General features: G+C 47.0%; 1 protein-coding gene across 11 annotated transcripts in view; it reads left to right on the top strand.

Moving 5' to 3' along the window:
- Nucleotides 1-321: 321 nt before the first annotated feature.
- The window catches only part of PAK4 (p21 (RAC1) activated kinase 4), a 36,768-nt gene continuing 12,015 nt past the window's right edge, over nt 322-25,074 (top strand). Inside the window, exons 1-3 of one of the 11 annotated variants that reach the window (XM_058195786.1) lie at nt 16,480-16,521; nt 17,839-18,036; nt 21,589-21,660. Coding sequence is in view for 5 of the 11 variants with exons in the window: in XM_058195791.1 (XP_058051774.1) it covers nt 11,345-11,867 (523 nt within the window). In the remaining 6 variants the exon portion in view is untranslated. Of the gene's footprint in view, nt 506-10,998; nt 11,868-16,477; nt 16,522-17,838; nt 18,037-20,275; nt 20,370-21,588; nt 21,661-21,688; nt 22,491-25,074 lie in introns of those variants that run through there. The other 10 variants (XM_058195787.1, XM_058195782.1, XM_058195788.1 and 7 more) reach the window with 10 other exon arrangements.

The raw sequence follows: 25,074 nt of genomic DNA, 5'->3' as shown, positions 1-25,074 counted from the left end.
CAGGGGTCTCCAACCATGGCAAATTGTGGACTTCCACTCCCAGAATCCCCCGCGATTCGAGCAAAGAGGCGAAAATGCCCCGAAGCGCCGCCTCTCCCCACTCAGGCCAATCCAGACGGCACGCGGGAACGCCTCCGGTCCATCAACGCACACCGCCCAGCCATTCGCCCTCTCCTGCCCCGCCTCTCTCCGTTTCGACCAATAGCGGCGAGTGCTAGCTAAAGCGCTCAGGGCCGGCGTTGCCTAATCGGGAGCGAACCTTCCTATTTCTGGCCGCCTGGCGGGGCGGGGCACTCTGTCGCCAGGCGACGGGGAGGCGCTTGTCCCCGGATGTTACCCGGCCGCAGCTTGGCCGGCTCCCAAAATGGCGTCGTTGTCCTTCTCCTCCTCCTCCTCCTCGTGATCCGCACCGGGACCGGCCTGCGCGGCGGCGGCGGCAGCACCGGCAACTGTTGAAGACCGACCGGCGGGGCCACCACCAAGAGGGAGGCGGGCTAGCAGGCGGGTGAGCGAGCGAGCGACGCAGCGGTGGGGGCCGGGGGTCCTTCTGTGGGGCAGCCCTTCACCTGAGGGGCCTCCCTGAATCTGGACCGAAGCGGGCGCCCCTTTGGGAGGGCCGAGGGCCTCGCCGGCCCGGTCAGCCCCCTCGCCTTTGGCCGGGTTGAAGGGCGGCGGTGGATGGGGGACCACGCGGAGATGCCCGAGCGGTGCAAACGGGAAGCCCCTCCTGGGTTGCTGTCCTTGGCTTTGAGGGCTTTGGGGGTGAAGCCTCAAGGGAGGCTTGGCGGATTTCGTGCTGGGGGAGAAGCTGCTTTGTGATGCAGGGGCTTCTCGACTTACAACCGTTCGTTTAGTGACCGTTCTAAGTTACAGTGGCCCTGATAAAAGTGACTTGTGACCATCTTTCACAGCCTCCAGTCAGGGTCCCTTAATCAAAATTCAGACGCTTGATGACTGATTTATACTTACGACGGTCGCAGTGTTTCGGAGTCACATGGTCCCCTTTTGCGACCTTCTGATAAGCAAAGTCAATGGGGAAGCTGGATTCACTTAACAACCAACTGCAAGGATTCACTTAACCACTATGGCGAGAAAATGTCGTAAAATGGGGCAAAATTTGCTTAGCAGCAGAAATTTTGGGCTCAATTGTGGTCGTAAGTTGAGGACAACCTGTATTGCCTTTGACCAGGTGCGGCATGTGGGGAGGAGATCTGGGCAGGTGGTTGTGCCTTTTTTCTCAGGTGGATTCCTGCTGAGCCGGCTTTTCTCAGCCCCAAGCCTCAGGCGCGCGTTTAGGGCTTTGCTCTAATCGCTCTCTAGGCCTTCAGCAAAGGCGGTTGAAACCCCCAAAGTTCCCACTTTTGTTTGACATTTCTGCCATTTTCTTTTTCTTTTTTTGTTTCCTTATATTTTTAAAACAGATTAACTGTTTGTAAACTGCCCAGAGTTCACTAGGAGTAAGTGTAAATTTTCAGTATTTAAACTTAAATAATTAAATGAAACAGTTGCAGGAATTGGGTGTGTCTAGTCTAAGGAAGAGAAGGACGAGGGGTGACATGATAGCAGTCTTCCAATATTTGAGGGGCTGCCACAAAAAAGAGGAGGGGTCAATTTATTCTTCAACGCACCTGAAGGCAGAACAAAAAACCAAGGAGAAAAGCAACCTGGAATTAAGGAGAAATTTCCTAAGAGGGAGAACAATTAATCAGTGGAACTGCTAGCTTCCAGAAATTGTAGGTGTTCCAACACTGGAGGCTTTTAAAAAGAGACTGGACAGCCATTTGTCTAAAATGGTATCTGGGCTCCTGCTTGTGCAGGGGGTTGGACTAGAAGACCTCTAAGGTCTCTTCTAGTTCTGTTATTGTGTATTCAGAATTTCACAGGTGGATAAGGGGCTTAGTCCAACCCTTTTTATTTGGGGGAGGGGGCTGTTCCTAGGTGAGCTAAGCCTGTTTTTACAAAATGCCCACCACCACCCCTTTGACCTGTTTAGCTTCTCTTTGTCCTAAGCAAGCTGACAAGATCATTAGTCTGTAAGCCTCTTTCAAGAATTAACTTTTGGCTCATCATATTTATAAACTGCAAACTCAGTTTCTGATTGTAAAGAAAACAGCACTATTAATGCCTAGCAGATAATCCTGCTTGTCTGTAGATCAGAAATTTAAGGGCTGGAGAAGCTCAACTTCTACACTTTATAAGCCTCAATGTCCAAAAGAACTCTACTAAAGTGGCTTATGGAATGTAGCTAACTGATATGTTGTCTTGCATAAAAGATTTTATTCCAGAAAAAGACTTGTCTAAATGTTTGAAAGTCTACTTTATATCGTTTTGTGGAAAGCTGTACTTTATATTTAAATGCTTCTAGATTTAAATGTAATTTGAGAATACTCTGGCAGGTAAAAGTCTTGGAAGAAAAAGATTAGATTTAGAACATGAATGGTGGAGGTGATCTGTTTCAGGATGAGTCCAGAGAAAGATTTTGGCACCTGTAAGTAGGACACGCCCTGCTGCTTACCGTACATTGTTTAGGCTCCATATATTGGTGTGGTATATTAGTGTAGGCTCACTTTCATAGTTAAGGGTCATTTGTCTGCTTGAGGTTGTGCGTTGCAACTTCTGTATTTGCTAATAAGGAACTTCGGGATATCTTGGTCGTATACCAATGCTTGTTTGAGAAATTATTCTGAATTTTATGTTCCAAAGAGGCCAATACCATTTTTTTTATTATATACAAGGTGAGTCAAACATTTGTTTATAAAGATCGGTATAAAGACAAGTTTTGTCTTGCCAGAAGGTTATTGTTTCGCTCTTTCAGCCTGATTTATCCCTTGAACATGTCGACAAAAACAACTTGAATGCAGAGGTTTACATCCCAGGATAATCGATCATACTGATAGCTTCAGAAGCCCTTCAAAATGTTTCAGAAAAGGAGCAGTCTAGCTACAAACTGGTCTGGTTGGTGGCTTATTTTGATGAGATGATTTGTATTAAGTCCAATTGCAAACTTGGAATCACTTCAAAAGAAACTAGGATCTCTCTTCAAGAAAACAAAGAAAAGAAAGTCCAGAGAAGCAGGAGATTAAACAGTTACTATATTTGGAAAGTTTGGAGAGGAGATAGTAGGTCCTGTTGCCAGCTTGTGCTTACTGCACTTATATACGGAAGAACATTCATTTGGCACAGAACTGAGAGTTCTTTCCTGTTAAAAGTTAGAAACATGTTGCTTCATTTTTTACAAAAGTGTTAGAACTTTTTGGCCCAGTGGTCAAACTTGTTTCAAAGGAGACTTTTGCAGAAATCTTCAGGTTCAGATTTAGGGAGAGTGGTAGGGAAGAGACCCCATCTTGTCAGCCTGGAAAAACGCTTCCAGGATGAAAAAGTTAATACGGGACATTCTGAAAGTCAACAAGGATATACTTTGCTTTTCCTAATGAAAACATTAGTTAATCCACACTGCGTCCTAAAAAAATGCTCGAGTTCTGATAAAAGAGCAAACCCGCTAATTGCCTAAATACGTTGTTCTTGAAAACTACTCTGGAGCATAAGTCAGTGGCGAGACAGACCTACCTACATGGGGTATGTCTTGGATTGTCTTGAACACTAAAGTATTTTCTAAATGCCTTTGTTCTGCATTTCTCTCCAAAGACTGGGAATTGTTTTTATAAACCTTTCAGGAGTGGATCCTGGCTCTTTGATCATAATAACCAAGTCCCTTCTCCATTTAGGGCCAGCCAGAAGATGGCAAGCAGGAGCTTTCTTGCTGCCTTATTCCAATTCTTGGGAAGAGTCTGATTATGTAAGGCAGTCAAAACCATTCTCTGAATGGCGGAGGGTGATATGGCGGCTTTTTCAATGAATGAGAAGAGCAAGCAAGGGGCTAGGCCTGCTTATGTGCATGCAATTATCTGGGCCCTAAATAAAGTTGAATATTCATACCAAAAGCATTCTATTCCAGTAACTTAGTTTTCTATTCCAGTGTTCCTCAACCACTGGAAGTGTGAAGATGTGTGGACTTCAACTCCCAGAATTCCCCAGCCAGCATAGTTGAAGTACAGACATCTTCAAACTGCCAAGGTTGAAAAATACTGCTCTATTCTGTTCAAATAAATCCACCACTCCTGTTTATTGTATAATAATAAAATTACCTAAATCAAAAACTTAAGACTCTGACTCTTTCTAATATATAGGCTTTAAAAAAGTGTACGGGTGTCCATAAAGACGGGGCAAATAGCAGAAATTGTAGATTGCCATCAGCTTTATTTTTATTAAATTGGAGGAGACAGGACCATTTTGGCACTTGGGTGTGTTTTGAGATACACTGTGTTTCCACATGTATGACAGTAATAAATTGGCTGCAGTGATTGGCATTCTGGATTGAACAAATTTGATTGCAGGGTTCTTTAAAAAGGGATCATATAAGGCTGATCCAAGAAGGAGCATTTAATGGAACAGGAATTGAGGTAGATTTAAATTCAGCTCTGCTGATCCCCCCCCCAGATTATAGGAATGGCGATCTAATCCACCTGGAGGCATTCCAGGTAGGGGAGATTTTTCTGCCTGCTGCCCTCTAGTTCTTCAATTGTGAAGCTGCATCCAGCCCCCTCTTGTTCTCACAGGTTCTGCTGTTACCCATAGAGGTGGAATAAGAGAAGGGAGCTCAGTTTATTAAGGAAAAATCCACACAATAGATTTCAGAAGAAAAGCGGAGGGAGAAATGAGACTCTGCGGTATCTGTGCCAATTTTTTTTCAAACCTTTCCAAAGTGTCTCGACTTTTCTCCCTCCTATGAAAAAAAAATTAAAACTGGAGTGGGTGAGAGACAAACAGAAGGTATTTTAAGCCTGGATGGAGAGTTACTTTCTTTTTTTCACTGTTCTAAATTTGAGCATTTGTGGAGCATGGAAGAAGGAATAAAACTGCCTGCTGTATCTGCTCCTATATAACTGTACTGATATATATTGGAACTAAGCCTCCGGCATAAGGAAAAGGTATTTTGTTCTAAATGCTGCAGGCTTGGGATAATGCACCTAGAATTTTTCTTGCATTTACAATACTGGGCTTCCTTCTTGAAACACCAGTTCAAAAAAAGAACTTTTTTGTAAAAAAAAAAAAAAGGCTGTGGTAAGGAATCCTAGCTGCCAATCACATTCAAATGTAAGGTGATGTGTGACTGAAGTCTCAAGTGCCTCTGCCTCCTGGTTATACCATTCAGGGGTTGGGTGGCATATTAGATTTGTTTTGCCCACATGGGCAAAAAAGGTCACGCCAGAGTGACCTTTTGGGCTCTGCTTTGCCTGGAAGGAGCAGGGGACAAAACATTTGGGAACCTCACTGGCTCAGGAATTCTGGGAGTTGAAGTCCACAAGTCATAAAAGGGCCATCGTTTCCCAACTCTGTTGGGAACAATCCGTGAACTGCTTAAGAATGGAAGCTTGGGAGAAGTGTGGATGAGCAGACAGCAAGGTGAGCCCTCAGCCTCTTTGCACTTTCTTTACCAGAGAGCGACTAGCAAACTGGCACTTCCCAGGTGCAGGTGCCCGTTGGAGCTGGCCTGGTGCCACGGCTGCTGAGTGAAAAGTTCATGAATAACAGCGGGAGCTTCTCCTGGGACAAAGTAAAGCCTGCTTAAACAATTTTAAGTAATGGCTCTGCTCCCTGCTAATGAAAATTAGCAGCAAGGCGGTGAGTTCTGTCCCATTTTGCTTCTCTTCCACCCACCCCATCATCCCACATGTGTGTTTAGGGGAGAGAATACTCTGTAATTCTAGTAATGATGTAAAGAAGTAATTAAGGGTCTTGCTCAGTTAGCTTGCAGTTTAATTACCACCAGAGTAATCATTTGGCAAAGCTGCTGCCACCAGCCCTTTGACAGGATTACTCTGCTGGGAGGGTTGTGCCCAAACTGGGGGAGGAGGAGGCTGGCTGAAAGGCCCACCTGAGGGGCATGAAGGGTCTGTTGAGGACCCTCGGTGGGGCTTCAGAACCTTCCAGGGGAGGCAGCAGCCGAGAGGTCTTCCTGCTGTTGAGCTGCATTTAGGGGTCCCTGTTTCATTTGTGCTTAAGGGGGCACCAGGCGATTTCTGAGGACCTCCTGTGTTGGCTCTCGGCCGAAAGAGCTTTGGAGGAGCCTGTGGCATCCTCCTTGGGGGCAGAGAATGAAGGTTGGCAGGATCAACCTTTGGCCCTTTTGGGGAGGCCGCTGACTAAAACCTCAGCTGCCGTAGGTCAGTTGAAGCTGAGCTGGACTAAATGGGCCACTGGTCTTAATGTCTATATTACCTGGGTGGTTCTACTGATGAGGTACGGACTGAATGCCACTCACAGCTTGGGATGCGATACAGAGGCGAGTGCTTTAATTGTTCTTTTCTATTGGAATTTTTGGTTTGATTTCCGGAATTGAGACCTTGAGGCTGAGGAAGACGAACCCTGAGCTACGAGGCACAAGCTCTGCAAAATGAAGGGATGAATTGTATTGGAAGCGTTAAAGAGTGTCATTCACTCCAGCCAGAGTGTCTGTGCCTTTCATGCTCCCAATTGTGGGGAAGGGAGCTGTCTGTTTTGGATCCCTCTGCATTCCTGGCATGCCTTCCTTATCCCGTCTCTCTCCAGGGACCGTCTTCTCCAGGCACTGCCTGCAGCCACATTAACCAGACCTGCTTGCATCTCCCAGAGCGGCTGCTGGGAGTATGTGTGTGCGTGTGTGCGTGTGCACATGTGCATGCTAATGGTGTATTTTGGCCTCCTGGGGAAGTGAAGGGCAGGGAGAATTGAAGCCAGGAGGCTGCCTGGCCCTGGATGTGAGAAGTGGCCGAGTGTGCATTGGGTCTCCGCTTTGTGCTGTTTGCACCTTCTCTGAAGAGCCTTCTCAGTTATCCTTTCTGTGGCTGCTTATTGTTTCCGAGCTTCTTCATCCTTCGGGACCCCCAGCAGGTTTAGTGGAGCTGATTTCTGGGTGAGATGAGGAGGAAGGTGAAGACAGATTGAGCTGGGGGCTTGGAGGAAAGCTGCCCAAGGGATTTGACCGAGGCTCATTTCCATGAGCAGCGTGTGCCCCTAGCAGTGGCAGCTGTCCCCAGGTCTGACCCCTCCTCTTGTTTATTTCTTCCCCCCTTCCATGAATATGGAACGATGGTATGCCACAGGGGCAGATTCCAAATCCTATTGCTACCCGTGAGCTCAAGGCGCTTCTGTGCATGCACAGAAGTGGGTGGGTGGAGCCTGCCGCTGCTACCGGTTTGCTTGATCCGGTGGGAACCGGTAGCAACCCACCACTGATACGCCAGCAGAGGTGTGAGTGAGGGGAGCTCAAATAACCCCTTCGTGATAGAAGGAGACCACCGTCCGGAAGGGGCTGTGATGGTTGTGAACCTTCATACAAGGAGCAGGTGTGACTGTCAAGTGTATCTTTGTAATAAGGAGTGAAGTGGTTAGGAAGATCTGCGGGAGGCTCCTTAAAAACAGGGAAGCTAGAAGGAGGCTGCATACAATTAAGCACATATGGAGGAAAGTGGAAATTATGTGGAAACAATTCTCCTAGGATAAATATAAAACAGATTTCAGCCAAGGTCTTAAGGAGGACAGAATCTTTAAAAAGCTGTGAAGTAAACAGGTTTTACAGTTCTTGTGAACTCTGGGCACCTGCCCCCTCCCAGCCTTTGGAGAATTGTGTGTATGTCTTGATAAGACTGAAATGAAAGCAAAGGATTACCTGGTCATATCACTTTCCCTTGTATTTTAAATTAATTGTTGGCAGGTCGGTTTTTCAGGAGGAATTCTGAGATTTTCCAGAGAAGGGTCAGCAAATGTTTCAAAATGGTTAGAATCACAGTCTTGTTTGAAACACACGCTGTTTTTGCTTGCTTCATCTAATAGAGGAAGGGTCTCCAAACTCAGCAACTTTAAGACTTGTGGACTTCAACTCCCAAAATTCCTCAGCCAGCATGGAAAAGGTGACTCAAGGTGGTTGTTGGATACAGAAATAACAATGGCTGCACATTTGCAATACAACTTGTGAAAACCCACATCTTGAGTTTGGAGCTATTTCCTTGATTCCGTATTATCATAACGTTAGAATCAAACTTGCTGGTATGCAGGTGTTCATCTTGATAGCCATTGAGTCTGACTGACTATAATTGGGTTGGCCCACTAGAAGCAATACTTGTACAGCAAAGTAAGCAGGAAAATTGCTAGAAAGTACATTAGTCTTTGGGTGGGTGGGTGGGGTCTGTGAATAACTTCCTGTCTCTTTCTGGGCCTTGCAATTACTTCATTGTCAGGTAGGGTGTCTTTGCTTCTGTGATGGATTAAATGCCATTACAGATACAAAGCTGGAGAAAAGACCTCAGGTTCCATTTCACAATCATATTAAGTGCTTTGAAAACCATAGCGATTTGGCTAATATCTTTTGGGGGGCAGGCAGAAGACGTAGTCCTTTATCCCCCGCATGGTCCAATATACAGATAGACTTTTCAAAAGACAATTAATGCCAGCGCTAAGCTCTGCTGCCAGATTGTATTACCGTCATCATTATTCCAAATTCCTTTTGGAGGCCACTGGATTATCAGCAAGTGAAGAGGAATTTTCAGCTGCTTTGTGGCTGCTTTAACCCTTCGACCTCGCTGCCATTGGGGATGGCACTGCCATTTGCAGGGGGGAGATAGAGATGGACTCTTTTGTCTGCCTGACCTTGGATGTAAAAGTTATTCCCAAAATACGGAGTTTCCCAAGCGTGGCCATTTGAAGATGGGTGGACTTCAGCTCCCAGAATTCCCCAGCCAACATCAAAATATGGATGCTTGGCAACTGGCTCGTATTTATGACAGTTGCAGTGTCCCAAGTCATGTGATCCCCTTCTGCCACTTCCTAACAAAGTCAGTGGGAAAGTCAGATTCACTTAACAACCGTGGCACGAAAGGCTATAAAATGGAGCAAAATTCACTTAAGAACTGCCTCACTTAACAACAGAAATTTTGGGTTCAATTATGATTGTAAGTCAAGGACTGCCTGTACTTTTCTTTTAGGGGACATGATGGCTACAATTTCTAATGCTGTTTATTTTTTCTGATACATCTGCATTATTGATTTAGGATTTATGTGTGCCTATTTCCTCAGAAATTATATTACCGATCTTGAGGTGCTTTTTCCATCACACAGACCACGATGGAAATAAAGTCTAAATGTTTTTGTAATTTTCTCTGAAGTTAAACAGCTGTGCATTGCCACTTGTGGCGACCGTCCTTCTGTGTGGCACCTTCTGTGTGGAAAAGGTTGGAGGGGTGTGTGGGATGAGCCCAGCCTTCTGCACCCTGGAATCCCCCAGAAAGCTGAGTTAGCCTTTTAGGCAGGGTAATGTTTTTCTTACATCAATCCTTTCTTTAGGGCAATTATGGGTTAGTGGGTGGATCTTCTTGCCATAGTTTATAATTAATAATTTCCCAGGATTTTATTCATCTATTTTATTACATTTATTTGCCACCCACCTTGCTACCAGGGCGATCTCTTTGCAAATATTTTGTAGGTGTTTGGCCACTTCTGTTTTGCAGGGCAGCCAGGAACTCAGATGTTTTTTTGTCTTTGCAGCTGGAGAACTAATTTTTCAGACTGCAGTGAATAAGATTCCTAGAAAATCATAACCCAATATATTTAATCTCACCTCATAATGTAAAGGGCCTCGATTTGTACAAGAATCCTTGCCCTGCATTTCCAGTTATCTCCAGTGATTGAGTCCTGGAGTTCTGGGGCCAAGTTAGGCAGAAGGGATTGGTAACATGTAAAAGACCCACCTCCCCTCAAGGCTGAAGTTCTCCTGGGAGAGCTGGCTTCTTTTAAAGGTGGGGCAGGCCCTTTGGGGCTGCCTGTGCACATGCCAGAGGGCAGAAAGAGAGAGTAAAATGGCATGTCTCCCGCCCTCTTGATTGCCTATTTTAGGCTTAATGTCTCTGGAGATTCTTCATCATCCAGGCCAGGGGTCTCCAGCTAGCTTTGCTTTGCTGGCTGGAGTATTCTGGGAGTTGAAGTCCACCAGGCTTAAAGTTGCCAAGGTTGGAGACCCCTGATCCAGGCCATGATTGTCCCAAAGGTGCTTTTTCAAAAGGCAACTGGACTTGCCTGGGTTTTTCCTTGAAGGCATTTTGCTTCTCACCCAAGAAGCTTCTTTAATTCTGGAATTGCTAAGTTAGAATTCCTTCCTTACTTCCTGGATGCCCACGCAGCCCCTGGGCATTTGGAAGGGCACCTTTGGGAGGGTCCAGCTTTTGCCCATATCTGGCCACAGTTCCTCCTTCCCCCAATCCCCCTCCCCTCCCTCTTTGATGTGTAACCATCAGATGCTGCCTATTGGCCCTTTTGGTTTCAAATGCTGCCGCCTCATTGGCTGATGGCTGAAATCTGGGGGGGGGCTTTTTAACCCTTTCCCCTTCTGCGGGATCACAGGCACTTCTTGCCAAAACAATAGCAAAGGAATCAGATAGACTGCACACTTATGAGGGAGGGGAAGGGGCAGAGTTTCAAAACTGTTTTGGGGGTTGACTGACTGCTTGCACAAGAGAATGTACAACAAACCTCGGATGGGAGAAATAGGGAGACCCCCTGCGCCTCCCCCCCCATCAGGCTTTGGCACAGTTTTCCTTATTCTTTCTAAGTCTGGAATCCATTGAATTATGTTTATTCTGAAAAGGCTGCCAAAATAATATTAAATATTAAAATGTGTTTTGCTAAAGACAATTCTACATATAATAATGCAGTCTTCTATCTTTAGCATGATCTAAATACAATTAGAGTAAGATGGTTTAATTTTTTTAAAAACACTGATTTTTTACAATTACATTTTCTTATTCTTTTTAGTCATATTTCAGGAATCTCCTGTCATCTTGCTCCAAAACAGAAACTGAGGTCATTCTGAAACTTTGTGTGTTAGATTATACTGTGGGTGAAAGTCAGGGAGATCCATGTTTCTGGAAGTCTGTGTCAAGATGAAAGGAGAAGGTTGAGGCTCCCCCTTTCTGAACTCTGCCTGGGGAAGTTTCCCCCTTGTTACCCTTGAATCTGGGAACCAGGCACCGCTCCCTTCCGTGCCTCCTCCGACGTAGCTGAATGCTCTTTGTGCCACTGGAGTGGAAGTGGGTCCAAGTGAAACCGAGACTCCGGGGGAAGCAGAGTCCAGAGTCCTGGTTTCATCTGAGGCTACGTCACAGGCGAGGAGTGGGGTTTGTGTGTATATGTGTGTGGGCGGGAGACTTTAAAACTATCTCCATGGTGTGTGTGTGTGTGTGTGTGTGTGTGTGTTTGTGTTTTCTTGGGATGGTGGGAAGTAAACTAGTTGGGGGCAACTGATTTGCAGGAAACGATGGTAGCTTTTCCCTTGCAAATAGAAAACGAAATGTCTCTAACACGAGGTGGCTTCTGTCACAAGGAACAGGAACTTTTGAGCATGTGTGGAGAACTCTCCCCCCCCCCCAATACCCCAAAAGGTATCTGGGTTCCAGGCGTTTTGTCCCTGAACAAATTCAGTCTGAAGTGCTTGTGTGTCTCCGTTCACAAAGGTCAGAAGACCTTAAAGAGACCTGGCAACCTGTGGCTCCCTCCCCTTTGTGAGTGCCTGCACTCCACGGCCACTGGGGGCGCTCTTCTCCTTTCCCCTCGCCAAGCAGGCAGGCTGCAGTGGGCCGGGCTTTGGGGTTGCAAGGAAGGGAAGGAGTGTCCCTGCCTGGGTTGTGAATCTGTTGCTCAGCCAAGCCAGCTGAGCCGGAGCAGAGAAGCAGGCCGGTTTCTCTTCAGGAGGGGGGAGACTTCCCCCCACCTCGCCCTTCTGTGCCCCCCTCCCCAGCCCCCAGGGAGTTGGCTTTGCAGGAAGTGCAGCGATGCAAGAGGTGAGTGAATGGTGTCATCCCCCCCCCAGTTGCTCCCCTTCCCCCACGCAGCCTGGTAGGGGGAGGTGCTTCCCGAAGTGGGGGCTCTTTCCCTTTGCCCCGTTCTCTCTCCCCCCTCCCCACTTCCGCCTCCAGCCTTCTGTTTAAGACTAGGAGGGCCCTGGGCTGGGCCTGGCTGGGCTTCCGCCCCTTGGAAGGCACAGCATGGCTTTCCTTAGGCACTGGGGGCACAGGCAGCAGCGGGCACGCCCTTCTCTCAGTGGAGACCTCACGTCAGCTGAACTCTGCCGTCTGTAGAATTCATCCCCCTAAATATTCTGGGGGCAAAAGACTCTTAAAACAGCTCCTACTTCTTATCTGGGGTTTATCTTTTTAAAGTAGCTCGTGAAAGTGGAGTTCTAAAAACAGGAGGGACCAGAAGAGCAGGAACCAACAGTTAAAATTTAATAATGGCTTCCTTGGATAGGTTGCCTCGCAGGGTGCCTACGCAGTCCCATTGGCCTCTGCCTTTGGGGGCCCAGGGTGGGCATCGGGCACTGCTGGCCTTTTGGCCCTCTGTCTTCGCTGAACTGCCAGGAAGATGAAAGTGGGTAGGCAGCCCTGCCTGTATCTGCGGCCACCGAGACTCTCCTCAATATATCATCGGTGCAAGATGGTGATGAGAAAATTTGAGGGAGGGGCTGTAGGGGTAAGGAACAAAGAAGCTGACCAAGGGTAGGGAGACCTGGCCGAGGAGGAAGGGCCAGATCCTGCTTCTTCCCTCCTCCTCAGTTCAGGATATCTGATCAATACACATTTCCTAGGCCAGGGGTCTCCAGCCTTGGCAGCTTTAAGTCAGGTGGACTTCAATTCCCAGAATTCCCCAGCCAGCAAAGTTGGGAGTTGCCAAGGTTGGAGACCCCTGGCCTAGGCCACCGTGTGGCTATTAGTTCCTATTTGTTTTTAGCTATAATAATAATAATAATAATAATAATAATAATAATAATAATAATAATAATAATAATAATAATAATTATTATTATTATTATTATTATTATTATTATTATTATTATTATTATTATTTAATTTTTATACCGCCCTTCTCCCGAAGGACTCAGGGCGGTGAACAGGCAGATAAAACAATACAATACATTACAATAAAAACACTATTTAAAAAACTTATTCAATAAAGCCTAAATTTAAAATACAATACAAAATGTAAAATAAACCCCAATAAAATCCATGTTTAAAAACCCTATTAAAAACCCTATTATTGCTATGAGTTGAGGGCTGGCAACAAATTGAGTAAAGATGAGTAATGGTCTGGCTTGCACATTTCACTAAGCCCCCCTGTAGTTTGTTTTGTTTCCAACTTAGTTTGATATCTAAATCAATTTGCTATGCTTTATGTTTTGTGCCATCTGGGCTGGTGGGCCTTTCACGCTGCTGTCTTAAAAATCCCGCTTATTATTAAGGTTTAGAATGATTTGTACTGACTGAACGGGTGACGTGTTCCTGGAGTTCTGAATTTCCTTTAAAAAAAAGTCACACCTGATCTTCCACAGTGAAGCAGCTTATAAAGCAATTACAGATAACTCCTCGGCAGCTTAAAGATCCTGTCATAATAATCCAATTTGTTTCTGAAATTCAGCCTTTTTTTTTTTTTTTTTGGAAGCGGAGGAAATCTCTCTGGAAGCTAATAAGCTTTTGAAACAGCTGGAATGCCTTCATAGTGGAACCTCCAAAATGGAGTATAGTGGGACTGTGCTCAGCAAGTCTTTAGTTTACAAATCCTAAGAGAGTGACTCTCCCCTCCAAAAAGCTCGCAGGCTAAAGTTGAAGTCACAGGAGACAATTGTGGAAGGATGCATTTGTGTGTTTGTATGTCTGTGTGCATGTGTAGGCTTGGTTATAATTGGGAAATAGTGTAGGGTAAGTTTTGAGGTGAGGGTTAGGAGGAAGTAAGCAACCTGGCCAGGTAGCATGTTATGTGCTGTAGACCTAAGGGAGGGAAGGGGGCAGTGCCTGGGTGAGTGAGGGCAGAGGGCAGGGCGAGGCCCAGCTCTGGTTACCCGGGAAAACTGCAAAGCCCCCGGGATTGAGCCAAAGAAAACAAGGCCGCCTGCAGATCCTTCAATTTCATGCTAGGACTGCTTTGCAAAGCTCGTGAGGTAAAAATGGCTTTGCAAGATAATGATTGTTCTGTGCCCCAGCTATTTATATTTAATTTGCAGGTTTGTTTCCTGCCTAGCAAGGGCTGAATCTTCCCTTGCCTTCTCCTCTCCCCTCCCTCCCCTTTCAGGACAGCAGAGCGCATAGGGCACTGCCCCAGAGGAGGCCCCAGATGGAATTTCCATTCTGAGAGGCTCCTGGCTCTTTTTTGCTTCGAGAGACCCTTTAATGTTGTCTGGAGGACCCAGCCCACTCTGGCTCTGGGCAGAATCCATGTTCCAAAGTGCAGTTCAAAGACGGTCAGCTCCACATGCAGTTCGGAGGAAGATCAGTCGGCTTCATTGAGGCTGGGTCAGCAGGACAAGCATTTTGGCTAGAGATGAAAGGGGGAGGGTGTCTCTTGAATGTTGCAGGGCTTCCGTGTAGGGGAGCGTGTGTGGAGGGTCAGTCAAATAAGCTTTGCTCGACCCCCTAGCTCTTCCATTTCTGTTCCTAACAACATTGTAGTCTTACCCAGCTCCTCCAGAGCAGGGCTCTCCAAATTTGGCACCTTTAAGGCTTGTGGACTTCAACTCCCACAATTCCCCAGCCAGCATCTGCATCCGCTGACTGGGGAATTCTGGGAATTGAAGTCCACAGGCCTTAAAGGTGCCAAGTTTGGAGACCCCTGCTCCGGAGGAAAGAAGATCCTTTGCTGAACACTGCAGGGGTGGCGTTGGAATTGGTGAGACTACTTTTCATGCACCTTGTCTCTTGACTTTGCCTTAATGATTTGCCCATTCTGATAGGCAAGAGTTCCAACTTCCTACACCCACACACACCCACTCAGCTCTTGAAACAAACATGTTTTGTCAGTCTATTGGCTCATTCCATTTTGGTTTCTTTCTTTTCTTTTTTCCTGGTAAAGTTATACTTATCTGGTTATACTTCCAGCCAGTGGCAAGATCTTAACTGCTGGGTGTACGCTTGGTGGCTGTGGGCGTGCTTCGCTCTCGTGTTTATCCAAGCTTGTGAAAAAGTGTTGGTTATGGCTAACTAATCAAACAAGGCAGGCAGATAAGGGGAGTTTGACCTGGAGAAAGGCTGCTGGCTGCAGGGCGGGAAGGGCAGTTAGCAGACAAATAGGCTTTGCAAGAGGTTGGCTCTGGTTTAAAAAGGAGCCTCTTTCGATCTAGGGAGACGTTTCCTAGCCCTGGCCTCTGCACCTGCTTAAAAAATCTCAGAATATTTCAGAAGAGCTGGAAGGGACCTCGGAGGTCTTCTAGTCCAACCCTCTGCTCAAGTAGGAGACCCTATACCATTTCAGATAGGTGGCTGTCCAGTCTCTTCTTCAAAACCTCCAAGGAGCCCCCACAACTTCTGGAGGCCAGCTGTTCCACTGGTCAATTGTCCTCACTGTCAGGAAGTTTCTCCTTAGTTCCAGGTTGCTTTTCTCTTTGATTAGTTTCCATCCATTATTTCTTGCCTTGCCTTCTGGTGGGATGATCTGGGACATCCCAGAGCAGAAGGGGAGCTGCCAGGAGCTGCACAGTCTCTCATCTATGGGGATTAAATATTTGCTCCTCCCCACAGCTAGGGACAAGACAAAAAACAGATCCCAGGGCTTTAATTAGTTCCACGTCTCTAGGGTAGTCTTTCCAGACCTCTTCAGGATTGTGGCCTTTGGTTTGATCTTCTCCCTGCTTTTTTGCGTTTTTGGGAGGAGAGGGGTGGAAAGAGGACTTTGGGCCAGTCCTCCCCTCTCAGTCCAACCCACCTCACAGGGTTTTATTTATTTATTTGACATATTGAAGAACTGCCCATCTCCAACACAGAGATGGGGTTGCTGTGGGGAAAATAGGAGGACAAAGTAGTAGGTTAGCTGCCTTGAGTTATCTATAAAAGTAATAAAGGCAAGATAAAAAAACAACTAAGATTTATGCCAAGAGTGTCCAACTTTTAGTGTTGCGGACTTCAACTCCCAGAATTCCCCAGCCAGCACAGCTGGGGAATTCTGGGAGTTGAAACCCACAGGTCCTAAAATTGCCCAGGTTGGACACCCTTAATTTATGCCATAAAATAACACTCTTTGTCAAATACCCCAGCCAAAGAAATTCATATTTTAAATGAATTGATCCCTGTCCCCCAGGCAGCCGATGGGGAGAATGTTGTCCTTTGAATTAGGAACTCGGTATTAGCATATTGAAGTATGAAAGCCACAGCCTGCTCTGCATTATTCCAAAATGAAGGAAACTGTTTTCAGATCTTGAGGTCTGCTCAGGGGTTTTGCTCTGGGTCCCCTTACTCAAAGCAACACCGCCATTGCTGTGCCTTCCAAGGCTGATCCTAATTGGCATCCTTTCAAGTGAGACTCTGGGGTGAATCTGTATCTATACAGCTCCCTTCTGAGGTTTTATTGCTTGCCTGACTCTTTGGCTTCCTTGATTGCATCCTGCTCAGAGATCAGCAGATACAGCGTGACCTCTGGATACTTCCGTCCATAAGAAAACGAGTAAGGGCGCAGGTGAGGACTATTTATTATTGTGTCATAAGGCACATTCACATCACATTTCAATAAAAAAGGTAAAGATACGAAACATGAAGTAGAAAGTCTAAATGTTATAAATATACGTCTAGATTACATATATAATTTTTGCTTCATTCGTCACAGCCAGAAAATCAGCAATGTCTCCAGTCCAGTCTCTGAGACTATAATGTTGGATAGTTTGCTTTTTGACCCCACAGTCACAATTGGGTGAGGGTATTTTGTCCCCCTTATAGAGGGCATCAGTACATCTTCCGGGACTGAGCTACACCAGTTGGATGCCAGTTCCCCAGAAGGCTCAACTCGGTCTGGATAGTGAGATGGAGGGCATATAAATTTAATAAACAAATAAATAACTTTCCCTTCAGTCAGAGGGGGAATTGGTCCCAAATTATTATGGTTCTTTCTGTCTCACCATCTTGCACTCAACCTTTTTCAGAAAGTGTTTCAAGAAAGTAAAGTATGCAATTTTTATTTGATGTGATGTGGACTTAGGGGTGTGTGTGTGTCAATTCTCTCCCCCTTACTATGAACGCTTAATAATTTTGCTGAAGAAAAAAACCCCCATTCTTGCAACCTTTGGCACAGAGGATGGAGAAAGGAAACACAGACAATCGGGGCCACCAACTGTATCACTGCAGGGATGAACCTGACCAGAATTGTAAGGGACGCTTAACTGGACTGTGGAAAAAATTGCAGCATCGCACAGAGGATGAAAAAAAGCGTGTTGTTTAAGTCAGGGGAAATCCCCCCCCCCCCAATGCTTGACTAGAGCTGGACATCTCAGCACTCACTTTAACTGCCAATATTTCTTCCCCTTCCTACTTATATGGTATGCCAGCGTTTCTCAACCTGGGCAGTTTGAAAATGTGTGGAGTTCAGCCACAGAATTCTCCAGCCAGCATACCTTAAAAATGGAATAGCTGGCTGGGGAATTCTGGGAGTTGAAATCCACACATCTTCAAACTGCCCAGGTTGGGACCCACTGCAGTATGCTGTATTCACTTGTGCTTCGCTTTACATTTTAGCCGTCTTTTTCTGTCACGCTCTGATCTGGAGTTGGATAACTGAACTGGAATGATTCTGGCCACGGTTACATGGGTTTTTGAATTCCAGTGGTTTAGACTTGAAGTTTCGAACCTCCTGTAGATCTTCCTTTGTCTTTGGATCTGAGTGCTCAGATTTGGGTCATGTTTTTTTTCTTAAGCCCAAATTGCACATATTGAAAATGTTCTTGGTTTGGGGAGAATTCACTCCCTGGCATGTACTGAAGGATTCCTTCTTTTGTTTCCCCAGCGTTATTCCAACCTCAAATCCTTCACCCCTCGTTGCTGAACTACAGTGGCGTCTGCCTGCTATTCGGTGCTTTCATAGAGTCAGGGGAAACAAGTGGATAGGAATTCAGATATAGTCACATTTTTCAAAGAACAGCACCGTAGAACGAACAGCCATCAGGTTCTCTGATGTATCCCAAAGACCATGGTGATGAGCACGGTGGGACTTCTCTTAGTTTTTTTCTTTCATATTTTACATATTTCTCCTGTAACAAGAACAGCTGGAGGCTTCCTTTCTCTCTTTGGTACAAGTCTGTTTAGCACAACCTTGGTTGGCAACTTTAAGATGGGTGGACTTCAGGGCCGGGATAGCTCAGGCTGGTAAGAAGCCTGTTATTAGAACACAGTAGCCTGCAATTACTGCAGGTTCAAGCCCGGCCCAAGGTTGACTCAGCCTTCCATCCTTTATAAGGTAGGTAAAATGAGGACCCAGATTGTTGGGGGGGCAATAAGTTGACTTTGTAAAAAATATACAAATAGAATGAGACTATTGCCTTATACACTGTAAGCCGCCCTGAGTCTTCGGAGAAGGGCGGGATATAAATGTAAACAAAAACAAAAAAACTCCCAGAATTCCCCAGCCAGCCATGCAGATGTGCATGAGCAATACTGTGCAGGCGATGTGAAATGGCTAACGGACTCCAAGGCAACAGTTATTTTGATATCACTAAAGCCCACCTTTACCACAGGCGAGCCAGGTAAATGGTGGAAAACTCTCCCATACTGGGTGTAAAAGTGTATACACGCCAAGGAGGTGTGTGCGATCAGGTGTGTGAGCTATAGAACTCTTGTGGTCCATGCACGATCACTTGAATGAAAAGTTGAATGAAAAGAAGGACTAGCGGAGCCATGGTCGCAGTGTTGCAGTATTTGAGGGGCTACCATAGAGAAGAGAGGTTTTCCCAAAGCACCTGAAGACAATGGATAGAAACTTTTCAAGGAGAGAAGCTGCCTAGAACAGAGGAGAAATTTCTTGGTAGTGAGAATCAGTGGGACAACTGGCCTTCAGAAATCGTGGATGCTCTGACACTGAAGGACTTTAAGAAGAGATGGGACACAGTGGTGGGATTCAAATTTTTTTTACTACCGGTTCTGTGAGTGTGGCTTGGTGGGCATGGCAGGGAAGGATACTGTAAAATCCCCATTCCCACCCTACTCCAGGGGAAGGTTGCTGCAAAATCCCATTTCCTCCCCATCAGCTGGAACTTGGGAGGCAGAGAATAGATGGGGGAGGGGCCAGTCAGAATTTTTACTACCGGTTTTCTTAACTACTCAAAATTTCCGCTCCCGGTTCTCCAGCACTGATCGGAACCTGCTGAACCCCACCTCTGATTGGACAGCCACCTGTCTGAGGTGCTGTGGTGCCTGAGCAGGGAGTTGGACTAGAAAACCTCCCAGGCCCCTTCCAACTCCCTTATTCTGTTCTTTCTGAAAAGTCACCGGGAGTTAATCTGAACCCAAAGGAGGTTTTGCCTTTCTACACAACAAGTTAACACTTTTGTGATCAGGTACTGCTTGCTATTTTGCTGTGAGCGCACATATCATCTAAGAAACTTTGTCGGCATGCCAGGGTTAGTAACAGTGGCCGGCAAGATCCCCGTTGCTATGCCGGCCTTCATCCTTCCTCGCATTCATGGGGCTGCTAACTTGCGGCTCACAAAATGGATTTTTAATTGTGGAGTGAAGCAGATTCGCTGGCTTGTTATAAAAGGACAGGAGTATTTGTAATAAAACCGCCCAGAGTCACTTGATTGGCAGCGTCGTTTGACAGCCATGTAAATAATATGGATGGATGAATGAATGAATGAATTAGTAATGAAGATTCAGCCACTGCCGTCCCGAGGGGGGGGGGGACATTTTCTCTCCCTGTTGTTCAATGATGCTCGAACGCTTTGTGGATTATCATAAGATTTGCCAACAAGGCTTGTACGCATTTTTTTACTGTTGTGCTTTTCGCAGGAAAGAGAGTTAGTTTTATGGGGTAAAGTTTAGATGCGACATTAACTCTGAATATTAATTCAGTGGGCCACGACGGCCACATCAGGAAGGCAGAATCCCTTTGCACTAGTAGGTTGCAGGGATGTCTGAGAGAGAGGAGGAGATGGATGTTTGGATACACACACACACACACACACACACACACACACGTCCGCAGGACATACAATTGGAAGGAAGCCTGCCATTGAATTATTGGTGGTTGAAACTCAGTCAGGAAAAGTTGTTCATTGGAGCAAATGCGTTGGGAGCGTTTGGTCCTTTGGGAGTAACCGGCAAAGAGCTTGCGCTTCAGAGCCAGAAGTGTGGAGAACTTCCCCAGCCAATGGACTGGGGAGAAGGGAGGGAGGGAGGGAGGGAGGGTTTAATTAAAGAGGGGATGGCCGAAAAGGCATAAAGAGCAGGAGATGGGCAGAGGTGCTTCTTTTTAGCTGCCGCAGCCTGTGGACAAAGGCAGCCACGGGGCCACGATGAAGTCTCCCGAGGACGAGTGTGTGTGTAAGTCTGCTGTCTTCACACCTTTCGGGAGCATTGAGTGTGAGAAGCCTGTTCGGCTGGGTTTGCCAGCATCCCTTGAAGGAGGAGGGCACCTCCTTCCTCACCTACTTGGCGCTTAGCACTTCCCCTTGTTATTACAGCCAGAAAAAAGGGGGGATTTGTTGGGGCAGGGGTTGCTTTCGGAACGGATTCATGGTTGGTCTTTGGATCTCTCTGCAGATCGACAGGGGGGCTCTGTGCCTGTGCTGAAGGGGCTTTGGGCAGTTTTCTAGGGGCAGGTGGGGCTCCTTTGTCCCAGCACAACTTTTGTGTTTGTGTGCCTTGTTGTCTGAATCTCCTCCCTTTCTCTCAAACTTTGGAGAGAAAAGCAGACGCGAGTCTGGAGATGGTTTTGCTGCAGGGTTGTCTCTGTAGGGCTGTCCGGCTGAGTTCGTAGGAATCCCAGAGACGTGGTTTTTGTTCCCCTGTCTGGTAAAGGCGATAGGAAGGGTGTGGAAAAGGTGGACTAGCACGGAAGGCAAGCAGGGCTCCCGAGAAATGCAAGCTCAGCCCTTGGGGATCAAGTTGGGGCTGTCTGGAAAACAGCCCCAACATGCAAACTTTTCTTGGCTCCCCGTCTGTTTTGAGGGAGCCTCTGCTTGTCTCTGGACCAGCGCAGAGCAGAGCCGGTTGTTGTTGCCTTCATTGAGCAATCCAGGAAGCCCAAGGTGCCATGATCGTGGGCGGCTTGTCATTTTTCATTTGACTAGATAAGTGGTCAATTACTAGCAACAAAGAAAGGGTTGTTGATAAAACTTGTCCGCTTCCGGATGTTCTTCATCCTAGAAGCCGCCCAGAGTCGCTTTGGATACTGAGATGGGCGGTATATAAATTTAATAAGGAAATAAAAGTGCTTGCCAGACAGCTGATGCATCTGAGTTCACTGAGTTTTGAATGTGGCAGGATTTGAGGCCCATGGATGATGTTTCGTTTCAGACATTTGAGAAGCTTGAAATAGCTCCTTCCCTCCGTGTCTGATGAGAGCAGATGGCATTGTGCAAAGTAAACCTATTTGCCTCTTGGTTTCTTAATGTGCATCCTGTTTTCCTGATGTGGAGTCCGACTTTGCTTTGGACGCTGGTGAATGTTCATTCGCTGGAGTTATGCACGCAGGTCGATCGGCCTCTTCATTCATGCAGATCAGCTCTGCAGGGACTCCGTTTCTTCTTCTACCCTACAGATAAGCAGCCGAAGAACGTGATGAGCGTCTGATGAACCTGTGGGGCTGGATTTGGTCCTGGGGTCCTCAAATGTGAGTCTACCATAGCTCAGGCACATCCACCGGTTCGTTCCTCGGCCAAGAAAACCTTCTGTTCTCTTACTCCGCTTCCAAAATCACCTCCTCCCTCTTGTAGTGCAAAGGCCGGTACTTCTCGGGTTGCCTGGAGAGCTTACGGGCAGAGTCCAACCACAGAGGGCCCCTCCGCAGCCGGTCTCTTCATAGGGATGAAGACGGATGCTCATAATCGCGCTCTGATTATTTCCCAAACTTGGCTAGTGATGGAGGTCAGGCAGGGAGAACGCCTGGCTCTGCCTCCTGAGCTCACTGGAGCCACAGAGCCAGAGCACCAGGGCACCGGGAATTATGGGCCTGCTAATGAAATGCTTCAAGCGTTTAATCAAGTGGCACTTCAGCTGAGAAGAAAGCAGGCTTGAAAATCATCTTGAATTCCGTTCTTAAGGTTTGGGCCAGCTGCAGAACCCAAATAATAACAGGCCTGAAGAATTTGCTCAGCCAGGCACAAGATTCGGCAGCGCTGAGCCTTCGCTCTCTGCCCTCTCAGAGAGAAGCAAACAGCACAAGGGCTTCCTACACATTGAGGAAGGCTGAGCTGTGCATGTGCCACCCTGGACGACTCTTTCTTAGAAGGAGCAGGGAGGGTGTGATGGGAGACCACCTAGGCCTGCGTCAGACGGAGCCGTTGTCCAAGCCATCTGTGGAGATTCTCAGTCATCCAGGTCACGGTGGTCCCACAGGTGCTTTTTCGGGAGGCAACCGGGCGTCGTTGTTCCTGGAAGACATTTCGCTTCTCATCCAAGAAGCTGAGGACCCAGATGGTTGGGGGCAAATATGCTGACTCGGTAAACTGTTTAGAGAGAGGGCTGTAAAACACTATGAAGCGATCTCTAAGTCTAAGTGCTATTGCTAGTGCTATTCTTCCATTCTGAAAAACGGAACTTTAAAGCACAGTTTTTTTAACTGTTCTTTTCACTGCCTAGTTCTCGGTGATGCTGGGCATCTCGCAGAGAAAAGCACACAGGACCATATAAACAAAGAACAAAAGATGGCAAAAGCTAGGCAACAACTAGATAACCACAAAAACGAATTCGCACGACCCGGAAGTGGACTTAAACCAAAGGCCTGGGCAAGAAGGTTCTGGATCAGTTTCTGGAATTGGATGGCCCTATCCCCACTTAGGAAAGAGGAAGGGAGACCCTCCCTGAGGCTGCAGGTTCTCACGGGTGGCCTCCTTTCCCACGTCAACCTACTCCAAGAACCATTCCTCCCTCCCTAGGAGAAGAACGGTTCGCTTTTTAGCCTGGCCCCTCTAAGCAAGGAATTGCAATAGAGCAGGAGGACTCTGCATTCTGATGGATCTCTCCCTGCCTCTCTTCCTTTGAACTCTGAAACGGGAGCTTTAGTTCCAGCACTTTCCAGTTGAAGTGGTTTGATTCAAAAACACCCCTGCAATTCTGACTTTCGGATTTTTAGGACTGCTGCTTTGGGAAATGGCAGAAGGGATGTTGGCACATGAAAGCGTCAAGCTCTGTGTTGCATTGGAGGGCTTTTCATCTTCTTTTGCAGTTAAGCTAAGCTCTGGCAGACGACCCAGATGTGCTGCAGGGATTTAAGGCGCCCCACATTTCAGTTTTGCTCCCGAAGAAAACTTCCTCTTTTTCACACACGGTTGTGATGAAATAAATTGATCTGTAGCTCTGCCTGAAAGTCAGGTTGCAGCTGGAAGTGAAAATGTTCCTGGGTGTGCTTTGCTCGGTCACTTCTTTTGGGATAAATTGTGCTGCGAAACTGATCTCCCGGGAAGGCCAAGAGTTGAAGCTTTTTGTGCTGGGGGGCCCTTCCACCTTTGGGCTGAGAAATTGGAGGAGACTCGCCTCAGCCCTGCCACCCCCAGAAATCAAAGCCCAAGAAGGAGGGGGGGAGGAACATTAGCACACACACCCCCCCCTTCTATCTGCTTTAAGGGTGGGCAGTGTAGGAACAGGATTCCCCTTACAGAACTGTGGAAGTTCTTAGCAGGCTGGTTTAGATAAAGTCCGTTTGATTTGCACACTCATAATTCAGGATAATAACCCTTTGCCGGAAAGATTAGAGGTCTCCTGCTTGAGCAGAGGCTTGGACTAGAAGACCTCCAAGGCTCCTTCCAACTTCGTTATTCTGTTCTGTTCTGACTCCACTCCACTATATAGACTCTTTAGGCATGACCCGGGTGGTCCACTGTGGCCCCTTTTCTACCTGTGGACTTCAACTCCCAGAATTCCCCAGCCAGCAGAGGATAGGCTGTGATCCCAACCCGTCTGGGGGGGGCTGGGGTGTCCAGGTTTGCTTTTTGCAGCCAAAGGAATGGCCACGCCCTGTGTAAAAGGAGGGTCTTGGCTTGTGGAGATTTTTCTTTAGGATTGCAGGTGTGTTTGTGTGTGTCATATGACACATGTTTAACTTCTTGCTGAATCCATGAGTCTCTCTGCCGTGCAATTTGATTTGTCAGATGAAGAGCCAGGCTTCTGAGCTGCTTGGCTGCAGAGCAGCTTGGAAAGGAACAGAGACCCTCCAAGGCAATTATGCCTGACAGCCTCTTTGATTAGTGGTGGAAGTCTAGATTCCTTTGGGTTTCCCTTCCACTCCTAGATGGGCCGTGTAGCTGCAGCCAAAGCAGTTAAGGAGATCACACTGGAGAGAAGCCACGTTGCCAAAATCCTCAATTTCTCACCTCTGGCTTCTTCCTTCTGTATCATTTCCTGGTATAAACAAGCCTGATGCTGCTTTATATGAACTGGAGAAACCCTCTTTGGAGCCACGTTTTTTTTTCCAATGCTAATTTTACGCTTCCTGAGAAACCTAATTTTCTAAACCTTTGGCATAATCTTTCTCCGTGCTGACAAAAATGGCGACATGATTCACTGCTGCTCTTTTCTGAGTCGCTGCCTAGTTTGCCTTGGCCGCCTTCCCTGTCTTGGTCAAGGGAGGCCTGCTGGCCCAGTTGGGCAAACAGAAGGGGGGGGATGCTTTGCTGACGAAAGGACCGGTCCAACCAGATTGGCAAGGCACGCCGCAGAGTGCTGAGTCTCTGGGCTGCAGCTGATTTCAGCAACGCCTTTGGGATCACTGGGGCTGGGATTTGGATGAGATCAACTCAAAACTCCCCCCCCACACACACACACTCTTTCTCCTTTGTCCATTTGGAGCATGGACCATTCAGGTGGAAACAGTTTCTCAGGGGAGCAGGGTAGATAAGGCAGAATGTGGGAGCCAGAAGACCAGGTGGGGGGGGCTGTGGGGCAGAGGAGGAGGAAAGTTCACATGCTCTGAGAATGGATGGATGGTGCTGTGGGTGTCTGTGGGGCTTTTTCTGGTGTTGCTGAGCTGGGAAAATAGGGTCATAACAGTTCAGCAGCCGAAGCTCCTCCAGCCAGGAGGTGTTTCTAA

The sequence above is a fragment of the Ahaetulla prasina genome, chromosome 10 (assembly GCF_028640845.1).
Source record: "Ahaetulla prasina isolate Xishuangbanna chromosome 10, ASM2864084v1, whole genome shotgun sequence".
Taxonomy (NCBI): Eukaryota; Metazoa; Chordata; class Lepidosauria; order Squamata; family Colubridae; genus Ahaetulla; species Ahaetulla prasina.
This window is presented reverse-complemented; position numbering and strand designations above follow the sequence as displayed.